The 16,970-nt window shown below is 39.4% G+C and overlaps 2 protein-coding genes across 3 annotated transcripts; both read right to left on the reverse strand.

The window, feature by feature from the left end:
• Positions 1-2,620: 2,620 nt before the first annotated feature.
• On the reverse strand, positions 2,621-11,153 carry cdk5 (cyclin dependent kinase 5). Of its 2 annotated transcripts, XM_084547314.1 has the most exons (12): positions 10,436-11,153; positions 9,981-10,069; positions 9,824-9,891; positions 9,647-9,707; positions 9,504-9,560; positions 9,272-9,367; positions 8,267-8,341; positions 6,639-6,735; positions 5,808-5,879; positions 5,582-5,640; positions 5,406-5,486; positions 2,621-5,255 (listed from the first exon to the last, which is right to left on the reverse strand). In XM_084547314.1, exons 1-12 carry the CDS (start codon positions 10,470-10,472, stop codon positions 5,169-5,171), a joined length of 879 nt encoding a protein of 292 aa, XP_084403440.1. In that variant the 5' UTR covers positions 10,473-11,153; the 3' UTR covers positions 2,621-5,168. The 2 variants fall into 2 exon arrangements, with proteins under 2 accessions (XP_084403440.1, XP_084403441.1); XM_084547315.1 differs by lacking the exon at positions 2,621-5,255 and having other exon boundaries at positions 5,406-5,507.
• A 148-nt stretch (positions 11,154-11,301) lies between these two features.
• Positions 11,302-16,968, reverse strand: abcb8 (ATP-binding cassette, sub-family B (MDR/TAP), member 8). Its single transcript, XM_084547313.1, has 16 exons — positions 16,633-16,968; positions 15,302-15,632; positions 15,046-15,201; positions 14,553-14,647; positions 14,356-14,461; positions 14,093-14,254; positions 13,689-13,774; positions 13,495-13,592; positions 13,288-13,393; positions 13,169-13,202; positions 12,913-13,049; positions 12,721-12,815; positions 12,500-12,633; positions 12,275-12,422; positions 11,942-12,192; positions 11,302-11,723 (listed from the first exon to the last, which is right to left on the reverse strand). The coding sequence occupies exons 1-16, from the start codon at positions 16,731-16,733 to the stop codon at positions 11,640-11,642; spliced, it is 2,124 nt and encodes a 707-aa protein (XP_084403439.1). The 5' UTR covers positions 16,734-16,968; the 3' UTR covers positions 11,302-11,639.
• Between the last annotated feature and the right edge of the window lie 2 nt (positions 16,969-16,970).

Below are 16,970 nucleotides of genomic sequence, written 5' to 3' on the forward strand. Positions count from 1 at the left end.
AATGGAAAGTTTTACCTTTCAGGAAAAAAAATAAAAATAAATAAAATAGAGAGAGAAGGTAGTGGCGTTGTGTTGTGATTGTCTCAGCAATAAATGCACTGAATCAGAAACCACTGTTATCGAATTGACATAAAAATACATTTGATTTGTGATTTTCAATTATCAAACTCCTGGGATGGATGTAGACTGAACAGCTGCCAGCTGCAGCACTGATGTATGATATGACAATTGTATAATAACCCTCATCGTCTATATATAAGACACACATACAATGCCAGTTCACGTTACACAATGATGCTACTCTGACGATGCTGCATTGATGATTTTGAGTGTGTGAGTCAAGCTGTTGGGTTAAAAAGCATAAAAAAACGATATAAATAAATGGAAAAAATGACCGAGCATTACCGCAAACTGTGGGGATATGTAGGCTTTGTGAAAATGTCCCGGGTCTTTACCTCTGTCTCCCGACCCCCTGCCTTACTACCAGTCAAAGAACAGCAGAGTGTATCTGAGCTGGCAGACTTTTATTTCTACTATTTATGCTCATTAATTGATATTTATCCTCTCGTCACCCAGCGCCAGGATTTGAACTTTTATTCTGAGAATTTACAGCACATCACTCATTTTCTTCCTTGCATGGCCATTGTGTATTCCTATTATCTCTGGTCAGTTAATGTAATATTAGCGATGCTGTTCACTTTGTCATGTCCAAAGTGTATTTCTGGAGTCAGATGAATCAAAATGGTGTTCTCCGCATCCTGTGGTACAACGTCCTAGACCTTTATAACCTGGGATTGTGCAATACTCAACTGAAGAAACAAACAAAAAAAACTCCCTAATCTCCCTAACCAGGGATGGTTTAAACACAACGTGGCTCGAACTAAAAATGTGCCTTTGAGACTGGTTCTTAGAGGTAACATCAAGATTTCCCCTGTGCGCACATCTGGAGAACTGGAGTTGTTTCATCTGGCTCTAATTGCTCAATGTGCATTTTATTGTAGATATGTGATTTTAACTCTGAACTGTACATTAAATAGTTAATACAAACGTAACTATGCCTAGTCAGTCTTAAATCAAACGGCCGCCTCGAGCACCCAGTTTAATCGAACCTGACACCAAGGAAAAGTCGATCGGGTGGAGTCGATGGTGAAAAGAGCTGATGAAAGAAGCCTCAAGTCAATTTAGCAAGTTAGCGTTCAGATCTTTAACTTGAAGTCAAATGCGATGCGTTTGTATTTTTATACATGTATTGCATTATATACTGTATATCAACTCCTGCCAAACAATGACAGAGAAGTAGATATTCCATTTTTTAAACATTCACATGGTATTTTAGGGTTTTTGAATTTCCTGGAAACCGATTTGAAAATGTTGATGACTCATCCTGCACTCGGGGGCGTACACTCATTTTACATCTAATGAAACACTTAATTGAATTTTCATGCTCCTCCTTTTTTCTGCGTCTTTCCTTCCCTGGCAGCGCTGCTGGGTTCTGCTCTCAGCTCCAACATGTATGGACGGCGCCTGCTCGGGCCGTTAGAGCTGCCTCTTTAAAGGTGTCCTGCAGTGTTTTTGACTACACCACTAGCAAAGTTTCTATGAGTGGGCCGGAAAGTTTGTTAGTATCGATCGATGCGAATACTCTCAAACGGCAGTCGCTGCAGATAAACTGACAGTAATACAGCTTGTGCAAGCAAATATGGATTTTGTTAAAATAGTTTCCAGAGACTATTAAAGGGGAACTACTGTTTTTTACAACCTGGACCTTATTTCTGGCATAAAATACGATCGTTTACTCACCCAACTTTGGTGTCATCTGGACGATATTTAGATCTGCGTATATCCATATAGTGGGAGTGACTGGGGAACCACAACGCTGCCTCTAAATAACATTTGTCTGCCGCATTTAACTGGTTCATTTCACCAATATTTTGTTATGATACACTAGTGCTATTCCCCACTGCGTTGCGGTGCCCTAGTCACTCAAACTATATGGATATACGCGGATCTAAATATCGTCCGAATGACTCCGAATGACACCAAAGTTATATGGGTGAGTAATAATGTTATTTTATGCAAGAAATAAGGTCCAGGTTGTAAAAAACAGTAGTTCCCCTTTAAGACACAGAATAGTGATATGATTGTGTGGATCAGGTGTGGGTTTTTTTTGGACATAAGTGATGGGACTCAATGCAAAAAGTACATCATCACAAGTAAAACCTGTATTTAAGTCTTGGCGTATGTACAGAAGCACTGTCAGTAAATACTAGTAGTGTACTAGTACTGCATTGTTTTTAAAAATGTGCAAGTAGGACTTCAGACTGGAGCCTCGGCTTCATCCACTACAACATCTTTACATGTTTGACTCAAAAATGTAGAGGATAAGTCAATTTAAAGTGTCGCAATTACAGTACATGTACCTCAAAACTGTATTCAGTTATATTTTGCCGCAAACTATGTCCACAACTATGTCCAAGTCTCCTCAATTGCTAGTCATAAGATAACAAAGGACATACAGATCTGCTCCTGCTACAAAGAGGGAGCTGGCTGAATATGCAAGCTGTAAATTCATATGTATTTTCTGTTAAGAAAAGCAAACGTGTGTTTCCGTTGACTTTACTGAATACTGAGTCTTATTGGCTGAAATATACACACAACATCTGTCCCAGATTTCTACCAGCAAAAGCAAACATACAAGTGCAAAAAAAACAAACAAACACACTCCTCTTTCAAATTAAAATTTAAGTCGTGTAAAGTAAAATGTCCCGTCATCACCACCACAGGACGCTGAAATACTAAGAGCTAATGCGTTTGTGTTTTGTCAAATGAACTTAAGTCACACGCAACCTTTAAACATCGTTTCAAACTTTCTAAAGCAGATCTCAGTAACCTCAAATCACCCAAAATGAGCGTCTGTACCAAATGAAGTTGTGCTACATTTAAAAGAAAATGCAAAAGAGCAGACATTCTGTCATTAATAAATACATGCATCCATTATCTTGTCTTACATCAGCAGAAATAAAATTAAATCCTTCCCTCCCGTCAAACACAGCTACTTCAGATAAAATCATTATGTTGGCTTCTTTTTTTTTTTTATGGGATAAGAAGAACTGTAGCAATGTGGAGTGAAATAACACTGCAAGCTGTTTTAACCATTAAAACATAATAAGTGACCAGGATGGAACCAGCTGATGGTGCAAAACAGTCATGTGATAATACAGATTACCAGTGGAGTATATCTAACTTAACTATTGCATTTCAGAAAAGCTAAAAGACATTAGTATATTAATGGAAAAAAAAAATGTTACTGTGTCACTAATGGTCCACTGGTCATTTACATATATATAGATATAGATATAGATGTTGGCCCATTTATTGATTACCAGCTATAATCCTGGCTGTCAGTGTTCAACATGTTTTATAATAATGATAACTAAACAATTTCAAATAAAACCATCAGTTAACAAAGTGCACAAAAAGACAAATACAAAATGGGAAATTAAAAAGCCTGAGAAAAAGAAAACTGATAAATTAGCTCCCCGTGCTATTATACAATCTCTTAACAGGTAGTGGGACAAAGAGCTGTACTGTTGGTGTGTGTGTGAGAGAAATGTAACTGAAATGTAAAATGTGTGTCGTCCAAGCGGTGAAGCTAGTCTGTACGGGCCTCATTATTTTTGCTGTTTCCAGGCAATAAGTTTGTAATTTGGTAAGAAAAACAGGGATTTCATTCGACTGGGGAAATTTCACGCACAGACAACAACATATCATTTATGTCACATTTAACTGGAGCAGTTCTTTGGTGGGAATTTTCATCTCCCTTTGATTATTACCAAATGACATAATTATATCCAGGAAACCACCAAGGAAATAGAAATTTACTGACCTGTGTTAGAAAAATCAAATAGGGACGTGTTGCTTTGAGCAGTTTTTAAATGAATCAACCACTTGTGATTCTAAAGCTGGCAGATCAATTAAACCTGAACCGATTGCCAAAAGCAACCTGGTAGCATTAGCTGCCCCATGAATCTGTGGATCACCCATATGTGACGACCAACTGCAGAACAGAAATGTATAAAGTATACAGCAATCAGGCACAACATTATGACCACCTTCCTAATATTGTGTAAGTTTTTCTTGTGCCTCCAAAACAGTTGTGACTCATCAGAGAATGGACATGGGCCTTCTGAGGGTGTCCAGTAACGTAAATGTTGTATGTGGGGCCTTTGGGTCCTATGGGTCGAGGGGAGGGACCTCCGTGGATCAGGCTTGTTCCAGTACATCCTGCAGATACTTGATTTTAGTTTGGAATCTAGCGAATTTGGAGGCCAGGTCAACACCTTGTGCTGTTTGTGTCTGTGTCAGGCTGCATCCTGCTGGGGATGGCTGCTGCCATCAAGGAGTGTCATTGCTATGGGGTGGGGTGGTGCCTGTTCTGGTCTAGGTGGGTGGTGCATGTCTAAGTAACATCCATGTGAATGCCAGGTCTAAAAGTGTCCCAGCAGAACATTGAATTGTCACAAGATGATCAATGTTATTTACTTCTCCTGTCAGTGGTCATAATGTTATGGCTGATCAGTGTACATATGAAAGAAATTTTAACTAGATTGCAAATTATTGCATATCTTGGCCTCAGCTGGTTAATAACTGAAAGCGTTCATGCTTTGTGTTGATACCAGCGCTCGCTCTAAACTCCTTCATATTGAAAATGATGCAACACTTATAATATTAGGTTTCTGAAATGAATTCACCAAATGAGATTACCACAGATTTTAAGGGTGCACCTCGTCCATGAACGACTGTTTTAAAAGTCAGAACAAACATGTTAATTTTATTATTTTTAGAGCAGAATGGCTTCTTGTTATAAAAAAAAAAAAACCCACTTTCCACGGTTATAAAATATTCAATGCAATATCCTCCCAGACAAATTAACTGGGGGGAGTGTGTGTGTGTGTATCTAATTTAACAGGCTTTCAACTTAAAAGAACCTAAAACCTTGCGGAGCCACTAGGACTTTGTTCCACACAGAGGCACAACTGAATGAATTGCAGGGGAGTGTTTGAAAACCGGTGAGGGATTTGCCTTGTTGGGATTTGGTCCTAATGACCCAACGGAGAGTAGGATGATTGATTCTGGCGGCTGAGGTTCAGTGAGAGGCAATTAAGCGTTTAGGGTGGGCAGAAATCCGCAAAGTAAGGATGCTGCAAGGCTTCCTCTGCAGAGATCCTCTGGACAGGATTACATTTCAACAGGTTCTGGGGGAGATCAAACGAAAACGTTTTAATTGAGTGAGCAGCAATGTCAGGCACTTAATCAGACACGTTACTGGGATATTTGCATAAATAATATAGAAATTGAAACACTAAAAAGGTATAAATGAAGTTTAAAAAAATAAAAAATAGTACCTGGAGAAGATCCCGTCCTGTGCTACTTAGTTTGGGGACCACATTCACCAGTGAGGTGGTGGCTGGATACATAGGATATGGCTGGAAAATACATAATTAAAGCTTCAATTAAAGAGTTAATAAATCAGAAAAGCTCCATCTACTGTGTGTTTTATAATGGACAACAATAAGTTCACCTTGTAATCTGGAAGTTTTGTCATCGTCTGCCACTGTTCTTCAGTTGGTGTACCCAACAATGTGGCGAGCGGTTAAAGAACACAGCTTTTAATGATTTACTGATTCACATTGATTAGAACAAACCTCGACGGGTCTCAGGGGCCAGCAGACAAAACTATATGAGCAGGGACCTCGTCTCGTCAATACCTGAACAACTAAAATAAAATAAAAAAATAAATAAAGGATATCTGAAGATTCTTTTCAACTGGTCGTCCACATCGTTGCCGGGGAATAAAGGCCTTCCAGCGTTAGCCAGCTCTGAACATGGAGCATTAAAATGAGACAAATTAAAAATATGGAATCCCCAAGAGGATTAATTTGAACAAAAACTGTGTTATGCAAAAGTTATATACACTCACTTGCCAGTTCATTGGGTATACTAATGAAAATGAATGCATTCTAATATAGGAGTCCTGCAGTGAATCTCCATGGAGGTTATAGTATTCAACTGTGTTTTCATTTTGAAGGTTGTAGTTTGTAGTACTACTGAATTGTGTTGTATTGACGTATGTTTCTGTTATTTTACAACACCGTTTTAGTCAGAGGACTATAGTATTAATTCAATAATTTCATCCTTCAAAATGTTCATATGGTTGAATTACCACCTTTCTCATGACGTTTAAACATAAATTGAATATTATAACCTTTATAATCTATTGTACCGAGTGCGTTTACTAGTGTACCTGATGAACTGGCAAGTGTGCGTACACTGTCCCATAAATACATGATAATGATAATAAAATACATGACTTTTTTTTTTTTTTTTTTAAAGCTACTCACTAATATCTAGAACAATCATTATTATTCCATATGGTTCTAACGCAGTAAAAACTTTGTTCACTACCCCGGTAACCTAACGTAAATACCCCTTAGCAACAGTAAATTTTTCTAATACGCTCAGTTCATAAAACACTTTGGATGAATAATGACATTAATTAACTGTATCCCATTCACGCTAAATCACAGTATACCAAGTTAAACACATATCTTCATTAGTGTGAACAATCACCAACAAACCTGCAAATATGCATCCTGCAGACCACATGTCAATAGAGGTAGAATAAAGTTTAGCACCAAACAGCACGTCTGGAGGCCGGTACCATAGTGTCACCACCTAAACACAAATCACAGAAACATGTTGGACGACAACAACAACAACAACGCAGCTAAACTAGTATTAACACAGCTGTTCTGTACAATGACGATTGTTATCTGAGGTGGGAGTCATTTTATACTTAATTTATCCTCCATCTGTCTCTGGTTTCCACTGCAGCATTATAACAAAAGGTATAACATTTTCCCAGGTGGGGTAAAAAATGCAACAACTAAGAGGTTATGACTGAAAAGGAAGAATGTGTGGGCTGAAAAATGTGTTTCAGCTGAAAAAAGGTTCAGTTCAGACGTTAATTATGTGACTACCTGCTCAGGAACCACTATTAACTTTTCCTAAGTTATTCTTTCAGAGGGGGGAAAAAAAGTTTGCGGATCCTCGTACTGCAACACAAATTAATGGTCTTTAAGAATTTAAAAACACTGCACTGTTTTGTGCAAAAAGAGTACAGAACTAACGAGTCTTAACCATAAAACTTTAACACCACCCACAGGAGCCTTGCTGTAGATTTCTACATTCTTTAAGGGAATAGTTTAAAGGAGCAGAACTGTGTAAACTCACATATTCATTTGTCTAATATAAGAATGCATGGGTTATCTAAATAGTCCTGATATAGTTAGATAAACGGTGTAATCTGAAAAATTTAAACCACTTTACTTAATTTCTGCTCTTATTTACCCTTTACTCAAATGGTAGTCAAAATAATAGAACTACAAACCACAGCAAATCAACAGCAGTTATTTAAAGCAAATGCTGAAAACCCTAACTTGATGAAGCTAAGATTTGCTGCACAACTGTTATTATAAAGAATTTGTTTTCACCATGTACCTACTGACCTGGCGACTGTTTTCTAATATGTAAGAACTGCAGGAGCCTCAGAGGTGACACATCCTCTGGAATGAAAGGACCTTTTTTGAAACTCGGTTCTCTTTTAGTTTTCCTGTTACTACATTTTTAGATCAGTAACGTCACCCTGGGTCAAACTCCAAACCCAACGAGACTGCCCCGCCGGGCAAGGCCCTCAGGTCAGAATCACTACGTCTATCTCAGACTTGCCTGTGATTTGTCTGGTAAGATCAAACCTCATGCGATGCTATATGCTCTACCCTACTCCTTAATGAATTTAACAGACCAACTTTGGTACATGAAGGAAATCAAAACGAGGCCATCAACTGTGCAGAGACATGTTTGTTCCCTTTTACATTTAGATGTGGATTTTGAGGTCAGCTCTTTCAGTCCTCACATAAAGCCTGAAAGCTTTCATTGAAGAGATGAAATAAGGCGTCGCATCAGAGATGAGAAAACAAGTTTTAGCGCCATATTGTGGACTGTTTACACTGGACTTACTTCTCTGAAAGGCTAATTAGCACCACATTTAATGTCCCTCAATGTGAGTAAAAAGCTTCAGGAATCAGTCGGTAACCTTTTCTTTAGTAAAAGCTGCCAAAAACTATTTTACCTCACACTGGTAATACATTTTTAGCCGTATGCAGTCAGTTATTAGTACCTGCTGTGTTAATAATGGACAACTTACCTCGGCTGAGTAGCACCTCACAGGAATGCCAAAAGCGCGAGCCAAGCCGAAGTCAGCCAGCTTCAACTCCCCGTTCTGCAGACAGAACAACAAATTACAAACCCTCTCTAAGATAATATTAATACGCTCTAGTTAGCAACAGTGTTGTGCAGAGCATCAGAGCCAACAATTCATTCCACACAATAGGTGTTGGTTTAGCTGGCTAAAAAACACAATTTGGGTCTCATCAGAGTAGTCGTTGAGATTTTGCCACTTTCCCACAAAGCAACAAAGAACCTGTGCACAACTTGTTGTATGTACTTTTATCTCCCAACTCATCTGCTAAAGCTTTTGGTGTGGTGTCTGATCGCCTCCCTCACCATCTTCCTCCTTGCAAGACAGCCTGCTCTAGGCAGATTTACACATGTCCCATGTTCCTTCCATTTATTATTGATAGAAAACACTCCAGGGTATGTTCAGTGACTTGGGAGTGTTTTTGTACCCATCCACTGACTTTTACTTTTCAGTAATCTTTTCTCTGAGTTCACTGGGGTGCTTTTTTTGTCATCATGGTTTAACGGTACTCATGAATACTGATTGACCAGTGACTATACCTTCCAGACACAGGTGTCTTTACACCACGGCCACCTGAGACACTCAGTTGATCTCAATTTCACTAATTGTGAGCGTACTGGCATCGATTAGCTGGACCTCAGTTAAATTAGGTCATCTACTTTATGAATTCACCAAATAACGGGTTTAAAGAGTTTACTTTTAATAAATTCATGTCAAAAAGCCTAATTATATTCATAATAATTCCATGTATATAAGCCATATAAAGGAAAAACATCCCAGATTGTAAATCCTTTGTATGGGCACTGTATTCAGACTGAAGAGTCCCTTTGCATTACGCTTGGTTTCAGCATTATAGAAATAGTACACTGGCGAAGTCAAATGATTTGCTAACACAGTTAACGTGTGTTTGCCAGCCGTCAAGTCAAAGTCCAAGTGCACCTAAACACTCACTCTGTTGATGAGGAGATTCTGCGGCTTCAGGTCTCTATGGAGAACGTTTCGACTGTGACAGAAAGCGAGACCTTTCAACAGCTGGTACATGAACGACTGCGGAGGGAAAACGAGAAGACAGACAATATTCAAGAGGATCATTCTAAGTTTCAGATTAAAATGTACGCCATTAAGCATGCATTTTGTCATTAGATCAACTCTTCATGGATTATTCGGGATATTTATCTCTCACCTTCACAGTTTCAGGATCTAGGTCCCCATTGCAGCTGTCAAAATACTTCTTCAAATCCTGCAATCGATACGAGACACACAAAAGCCTCAGAGGGTGCAGATTATTTAAATAAATGCACTGTATGTTTGGGGTGAATATCTCACCTGATCACAATATTCAAAAACCAAGGTTAACTTCTTGTCACTGTGCAAAACATCATGTAGTCTGCAGAAGACAGAGAATCCTTGTGTTGATGGTTGTTGACAGTTGTTTAACAGTGAAACGCTGCCTGTCATTTCAGTATTATAAGAGATTAAATAAAGTGTGTGCAGGACACTGACCTGACAATGTTTTTATGCTTTAGTTCCTTCAGAAGACAGATTTCTCTCAGAGCAGAACTTGGCACCCCCTGAAAGCAGTAAAATCTGGCTTTAGCACTAGCCTGCTAACAAGTAGCTAGCCAACACTGGAGCTGTCACTATTATCCACAGTACAAACCTCGTCGTCGTCGTCCAGCCTCACCCTTTTCAAGGCCACAATTTCGTGGGTTTCTCTGTTTTTGGCTTTGAAAACGGTCCCGTACGTACCTACGGAGAAGACAGCGTTCAGGTAAAGCACAGTTGGCGTCCCAGATGAATGGCATAGCAACGGGATAGCAACAGCAAGCTCACATTAGCTAGCTAGCTAGCTGGCTAGCTTTTTACCCACCGTTAGCTAGTTAAAACCGGATTAAATGACAAGACAGAAATCTTCTCTCGGATATTATCAACAACACATTAAAGCGGGTAAATCATGTACAAACAGCTTTGTATGTTGTTTCTTTGTATTTTAATAAGCGCAAATATAAAGTGTGCTCTCAAGCTAACCTTAGCCAACCCTGAATCAGTATGAATGCTAGGTTAGCATACTGGGCTAGCAGACATTAACTTAATTTAAAAGCGCAGGAAACTTACCCTCTCCGATTTTTTCAAGCTTCTCATATTTCTGCATGTTTGGCCTGTGAAGCCAGCCTCGAGCAAGCTCGCCAACCGACGACTGGACAGCGAAAACAGTGGCAGGGTAATGTTATGATAGCTGGCGTTAGCTAGCTGCTTCCAGTCGGTTTGCAGCCAAGCTGGTCTTGTTGGTCATCTAGAGGCTGGGAGGTGAACTGCGACGTTGCAGGATGCAGCAACATCTTGGTAAGCAGCTTTTCAGACATATATTTTAGAGCATGTGGTGTGGTGGCAAAACAAAAGCAAAATATCTGTGAACAATTTAAGCTGTTTCACATTAGTCATGTCCAAGCACCAGACTTCCATTAAGTTTTAGTGATGTGTTGCTGCAGGCTGCAAGTGATTTCTAAACAAAAACTGTTTCCCTGATTTATCATTTCTAATCAAATCTCAAACTGCAGATGGATTCTAGGCAGCTGTGTGACTACGTGTTGATTTGTTGAGTGTATTTTCCATATGGTGTAATTTGTCTGTTTAATGGTGTCGGGTCTTCATTTGTTCCAAACAGCCAATAAGCCAAAAACACAATTAACGAATACTGATCGCTAATATTCACAAATGTACACGGCTTTGAGCCAGAATACTGAAATTATACAGCACTCAAAATGATTTGAGCATCTAACCCTCTTTGTAGGGTTGGATGTTGGCTGTAAAGTTTGTAGTTTCTGCCACAGCACATTCAAGTAACTTACAGTTAGTAAAACCCTTTAAAGAGGCACGTTTTAGCTTTAAAATACAGTTTTTAATGTTGTTAAGGAAGGTAATCTTGGTGCAAAACCATACATAACTTCCCTGACCTCTGTCTGACTTCTTTTAAACATCAGTGTTAATTTTCTTCACCTCTATCTAAGACAAAAGAAATTAAAGTCAGTGCATAAAGATCCACAAAAGAGAAATGGAACAATTTTGAATCAATGCATCTTTAATTCTGTACAAGATAAAACTGTTATTAAAGCCCCATTTAAGATAAAGACTGTACAGTAGTGTAGTTAACCGTCTCAAGTTGATCCAGTTGGTCCACTTTTTATATTTTCTCACCAAAACTAGACACAGAGCTGGTAAATTCACATTCTATGTAACTGATCAGTTCAGTGCGACCCTCCTCTATGCATTTCAGAATAAAGGATGTTTTACTGTGAATCTACTGTAAACAAATATGAATTTATTTCTGCCCCTCCGCTCTTTGCCTGCGGATCAGATCAGAGTAAAGTCCTCCTTTGCTCAGCAGCTCCAAGTGTGTCCCAGCCTTTAAAGAAAATAGGAAGCTGTTAGACATAATTAGAAATTATGTTACACAGTCAGTACAGTTAGATGGAAGCAACCCGTGTATCCATTACTGAACGCTGAATGAAGTAATTTCTTTTTAGTGCTTCGGTCAACTTGTAAGCTTCTCTATTAAATTAGCTGAGACACTTAATCTGAGATAAGAGCACCTCCGTTTCCCCGTGTACCCTGCCCCCTCACCTCCACAATGCGGCCATTGCTCATGACACAGATTAGGTCAGCCGCCTGAATGGTGCTGAGACGGTGGGCGATGATTAGCACAGTGCGACCCCTTGTGGCCCTGTCCAGAGCCTCCTGCACCACCCGTTCGGATTCTGCATCCAGAGCGCTGGTGGCTTCATCCAGCACCAGGATGCTGGGGTTCTTGATCAAGGCGCGGGCGATGGCGATACGCTGTTTCTGGCCACCCGATAGCGTCACACCTCGCTCACCTGGAGTATAAAAAAATCTAAAGATTAGATTTGACCTGCCAAACGCTATTAAAATTGCAGTGAAAGCTTAAATGAGACTTACCAACCACGGTGTTATAGCCGTCTGGGAAACTTGTAATGAAGCGATGAGCATTGGCTTGCTTTGCTGCATTAATGACCTCAGCATCTGTAGCCTCTGGCTTCCCGAAGCGAATGTTGTCCGTGATAGATGACCCAAACAAAACTGGCTCCTACAAAGAGTGATAGAAATATAGTAGAGTATTATTAAAATTATTATTTATATTTTAAAATAATGTTCAGTCTTTACCTGGTTGATGAATCCAATGACTTGCCCCCTTAGCCAGGACAGGTCAAGTGTCTTAATGTCGAGGCCGTCCAACATGATGACGCCGCTAGTCGGGTCATAGAAACGCTCCATCAAGGACGCCACTGTGGACTTCCCTGCAGGGTTAAAAGCTTATGAGCTCACCGTTTAAATGTTTAAATGTTTAAATGTCATAGAATTAAGATAAGAATCTCATAAATGACCTCCTCCAGATTCTCCAACAATGGCAACGGTTTTACAGGGCGGCAGCGTCAAGCTGAACCTATTTAAGATTTGATGGCCGGGTCTTGTTGGATAACTATAAAGACACGCAAAATAAAAATAAAAAGTTCATGTCCGGTCACAGTCTAGCATAGAAATTTACTTCAGTTTATAATATATAATATGATTTCAACCTGAAAGAAATGTTCATAAAGTCCACTCTTCCTGTCAGGGAATGGTAGGGAATGCGTCCTCCTCCAGAGAGGGGGATTGTAGGCTTCAAAGAAAGGTATTCAAAAACGCGGGCCCCAGAGCTTATTCCTCTCACCATCTGCAAGAAATGTCAGATATTGTCTGTTCAAGTATCTACATGCACACGTTATATAAGGATGAAGTTTAAACCCAATTGTCAGATAATAAATTCAATACTGAACATAAGATTTTACTCACCTGTCCAAAAAGAATAGAGATACTCGCCAAAGACCTAAGCACCAAGAGAACATATGAGTTATACCCTGATATACTCTATATTACAGAGCAGTTGTTGTGGAACAAGTTTAGTCTTTTACCTCTGAACAGTCTGAGATGCAACCAAGAAAGACATGAGTTCTCCAGGAGACAGTTCATTGTTTGAAATTAAAGTCCCTCCAGCAAAAATAGTTCCAAGGACAATGCCTGTATCAGCAGCACAGATGATAAAACGTAAGACGTTCTGAGATACAGTGGCAGTGTCTTTAACATTGTGTTCATCAGTTAACGGCGTAGAAGCGACTTACAGTTCAGAGCAATGTTTGACAGTCCTTGAAAAATGGCTATACCAGCACCGAGATTTTCATTCATCTCACATGATTTGTCAACTTCGTATGCGTATAATCTGCAGGGAGGGGAAATGTATTATGTCTGACATGCCAACATACGGTGTACGGTGTCTCTGAAAATACTAAAGCTACCAAACTATACTCTCACTTACTGGAGTTCCCGTTCCTCCATCGCAAAAGCTTTCACTGTCCGCACATTACCAAGCGCCTCGTCTGCCACTCCCGTTGCTTTTGCCACCTTGAATTTGACAATGTGAAGGTACAGTCAGACGTCAAACTTCAACTCACAAAGACTGCAAAGAATGGTGAATCAAGTATATTGATTATTTTCAATAAGAGAGAGAAGAGGAGCAACAGTTTCATTACCACATTTCCTGAATAATGTCTTTGCTTTTAACTTTTTAGCATTTTGAAAACCTGATTTTTGTGGGGTTTTTTATACAGGAAATAGACTTTGTGATGATAATATACGAGTAATAAATGTGATACAACATGCAATCGTAACAAAGATACAGAGTAAAATTAAAACTACGTTAAATAGAACATATGGTGTCACCTGTTCCTGAGCCAAACGGGACAGTTTGCGGAGGAATGAGCCGATGAGAGCTCCCGCTCCCACCAGACAGGGGAGGACAAGTACTGTCAAACCTGTTAGTTTCGGGGAGATGATATACAGAGACACTAAACATCCGACCGTCTGTGTGATACTCCGCAGACCCTGCAAACAGTGGCAAAAAGACGGGAATCAGAAGACGCCCTTTAGCGACACAAGCACGTTGATGCCGCACTCGGACCAGGGAATAGTGCTTGGGATAATACCTGAGAAATGACCAGTTTAAAGGACGACTTGAACTCCTGAATGTCAGCAGTCAAACGATTCACCAGCTGCCCAGTTTTATTGGCGTCAAAGAAAGCCACGTCTTGCCTGAGGAAAAAGAACGGCAATGTCACCCATTGCCATTTTATTTAACAGCAAATACGTGCATGTTTTGCTCTAAGTCAACACTGAGGAATACCTCAATAAGGAAGCAAAAAGGGTCTTCCTCATGTCCGCCGCTACTCTCTCCCCCACCCTTGAGAGCAGGATGATGTAGCCACTTGTTAGCATGCCCTGCACAAAGACGGTGATTAATCAATAGACCATATTACACTAAATAGCTGCAACATTTCCCTGCATCATATTTTGTGTGAGTGGAACAGAGCATACGGATGCAAATGGACATCATAACTTAAAAAAAATATATATATATTTCTATACAGTGAGATTTGTACGAAAATACCAAATTGATAAGTTGAAAAGAAAATGTGTTCCAGGAACAAAACAATATAATGTAGTTCAAAAATACACAAAGCTGAATCATTATTTTGTATATTAGAGGGTTCACGAATGAGGTAGTTATGTTTAACATGCTGTGTACCTATAAATATTGAGCCCATCATAAACTGGTTTTACTGGTCAAAGCACTGGCACAGTAATTTGTGCATCCGCGTAGATACTGGTGCACTTACTTGGATAGCATACAGTCCCAGTAATTTCAGGGCGGGACCTCTAATCTCGTTGATATAACTCCCGGTGTGTTCTCTCAGGTAGCGTGCCACAACATTCACCAGATCCCCAAGCAATAATGGGATTTGAATGTTCAAGATGGCGGCACCAAAAGCTAGCTGAAAAGAGAAATCAATCATTTAACTGATTAGCATGAATGTCTTAAATAATATGTGTCATATTTTGTTTCACTGACTTTCAGTAGACTTGAAGACTTACTACAACAGCACAGACGAGAGCAAACAGCTGAGGTTTGACAAATTCCCACAGGATACGCCATTTGAACACGGGCACTGTAGTTTTGGCTACAGCTTCCACCGGGATGTTGTTATTTACATCCGCCTCGCAGTGAGCTACGTGGCAGAGCAGCCGTGCTGAGACAGTAAGCAGTGCCGGACCCAGGATGAACCTGAAAGCCACTCCTGGGGGTTTTGAAGTCCGGGTGGCGGACTGCCGGACTGCTCTCTGAGCCAAGATCCAGAAGCGGCCGACAGCATTGGCAGGCTGCTGTGAGGAGCTGGATACAGTAGAGCCAGGAGATGTATACCACCTCGATATAAAACACAAGATGTATATAATTAAAAACCAAGAACGCTTTGTAAAGCTAATCTACCAAAAGCAAAACATCTGAGAAATCATTACATGTTTATGTACACAGTGTTTAGGCTAACTTTAATTAGGGACGCAACTACAATTATTATTATTATTATTGATTAGTCACATTAGAAAGCAAACCAGCTATTCGTCCATCCATCCGTAACATTGACACAGCTGCAATATTGTAAATTAGATTAGATTAGATAGATTATGTGTGCTATGTGGAGGTACTAAAATACATTTCACTGTACATTGTACTATGTATAACTGTGCATGTGACAAATCTATCTATCTATCTATCTATCTAATACCGTAACCTTAATACCCTTACAAAGTTAAAGAAAACATAGAAGACGTTAACTTAAATTTTTCAAAAGTTACAGCATTTCTTATGAGAGCAAATTGCACTCATTTTTAAAAGACATATCAGGTTGTTCATAGACATTTTCAACAACAACATTTTCATAATGTACTCATACTTCTTTGCACTACATCAAAAGGAAAAATTTGGAGTTATTTATAGGTTATTATGTTATTATGTTACTGGTCTGGCTTAAATAATATGAGTTTAACACCGCTGCCTTAACTTTAAGAAAAAATATATATACACAATACAGGTGCAGCTACATTTTAAATCTGCAAATATATAAATCAGCCTAATAATTGTCCAAAGTCCAGGCAGATTTTTGTTTGAATGTACTGTCTTGGAAACGATTTAAGCAATTGATAAACTTTATTATGAAATTTCTATTGATATTTCATGTTGTTTTAATTTTAAATGCTCAGATGGCAAATCAACTTATGTATGAAAAAATGTTGTCGATTGACTGTTTGTTCCAACTCTTGTCCAGAAAATCAGTATCAGCCAACTGTGCCAGAGGTAATTACCCAACACACTGCAGATACAGGTCGGCTGTCATTAGCCACACTAGCTACCGGTCACATCAACCTACCGTGAAAGCCTCCATATGTCTGATTTATTGCACCGCGGGTATAAGGACAGTGGCCGCAGTGGAGCGGTGATTGTTGCTCTACAACAGAGCAACTGAAACATGTTTGATGCTTGTTTCAGTGATCAGCTTCAAAGTAATCGCTAAGCTCTACAGTAATCCAACGGCGACCTGCAGGCTGCCATGTTGATACTGTCCCAGAGTGCATTTCTGGGACTACAGACAGGACCGCGGCTTTAATTTGAATATTTATTTATTTATTTATTTTTAAAACACATAGTGCTATTTTATTTTATTTATTTATTTTTTAATTTTCTACAGACACACTGTTAAACAAACGA

This window comes from Chelon labrosus (assembly GCF_963514085.1).
Source record: "Chelon labrosus genome assembly, chromosome: 6".
Classification (NCBI taxonomy): domain Eukaryota; kingdom Metazoa; phylum Chordata; class Actinopteri; order Mugiliformes; family Mugilidae; genus Chelon; species Chelon labrosus.

Excerpts from the sequence above, each read along its gene's own strand:
- cdk5 (XM_084547314.1), bottom strand. The coding sequence starts at position 10,472 with ATGCAGAAATATGAGAAGCTTGAAAAAATCGGAGAGG. Across the intron at positions 9,561-9,646 it reads TTTTTGAATATTGTGATCAG|GATTTGAAGAAGTATTTTGA; the intron begins GTGAGATATTCA and ends TATCGATTGCAG. Across the intron at positions 9,368-9,503 it reads TAGATCCTGAAACTGTGAAG|TCGTTCATGTACCAGCTGTT; the intron begins GTGAGAGATAAA and ends TTCCCTCCGCAG.
- abcb8 (XM_084547313.1), bottom strand. The coding sequence starts at position 16,733 with ATGTTTCAGTTGCTCTGTTGTAGAGCAACAATCACCGCTCCACTGCGG. Across the intron at positions 14,255-14,355 it reads TTAAACTGGTCATTTCTCAG|GGTCTGCGGAGTATCACACA; the intron begins GTATTATCCCAA and ends CACTGTTTGCAG. Across the intron at positions 13,394-13,494 it reads GTCAAACATTGCTCTGAACT|GCATTGTCCTTGGAACTATT; the intron begins GTAAGTCGCTTC and ends CTGCTGATACAG.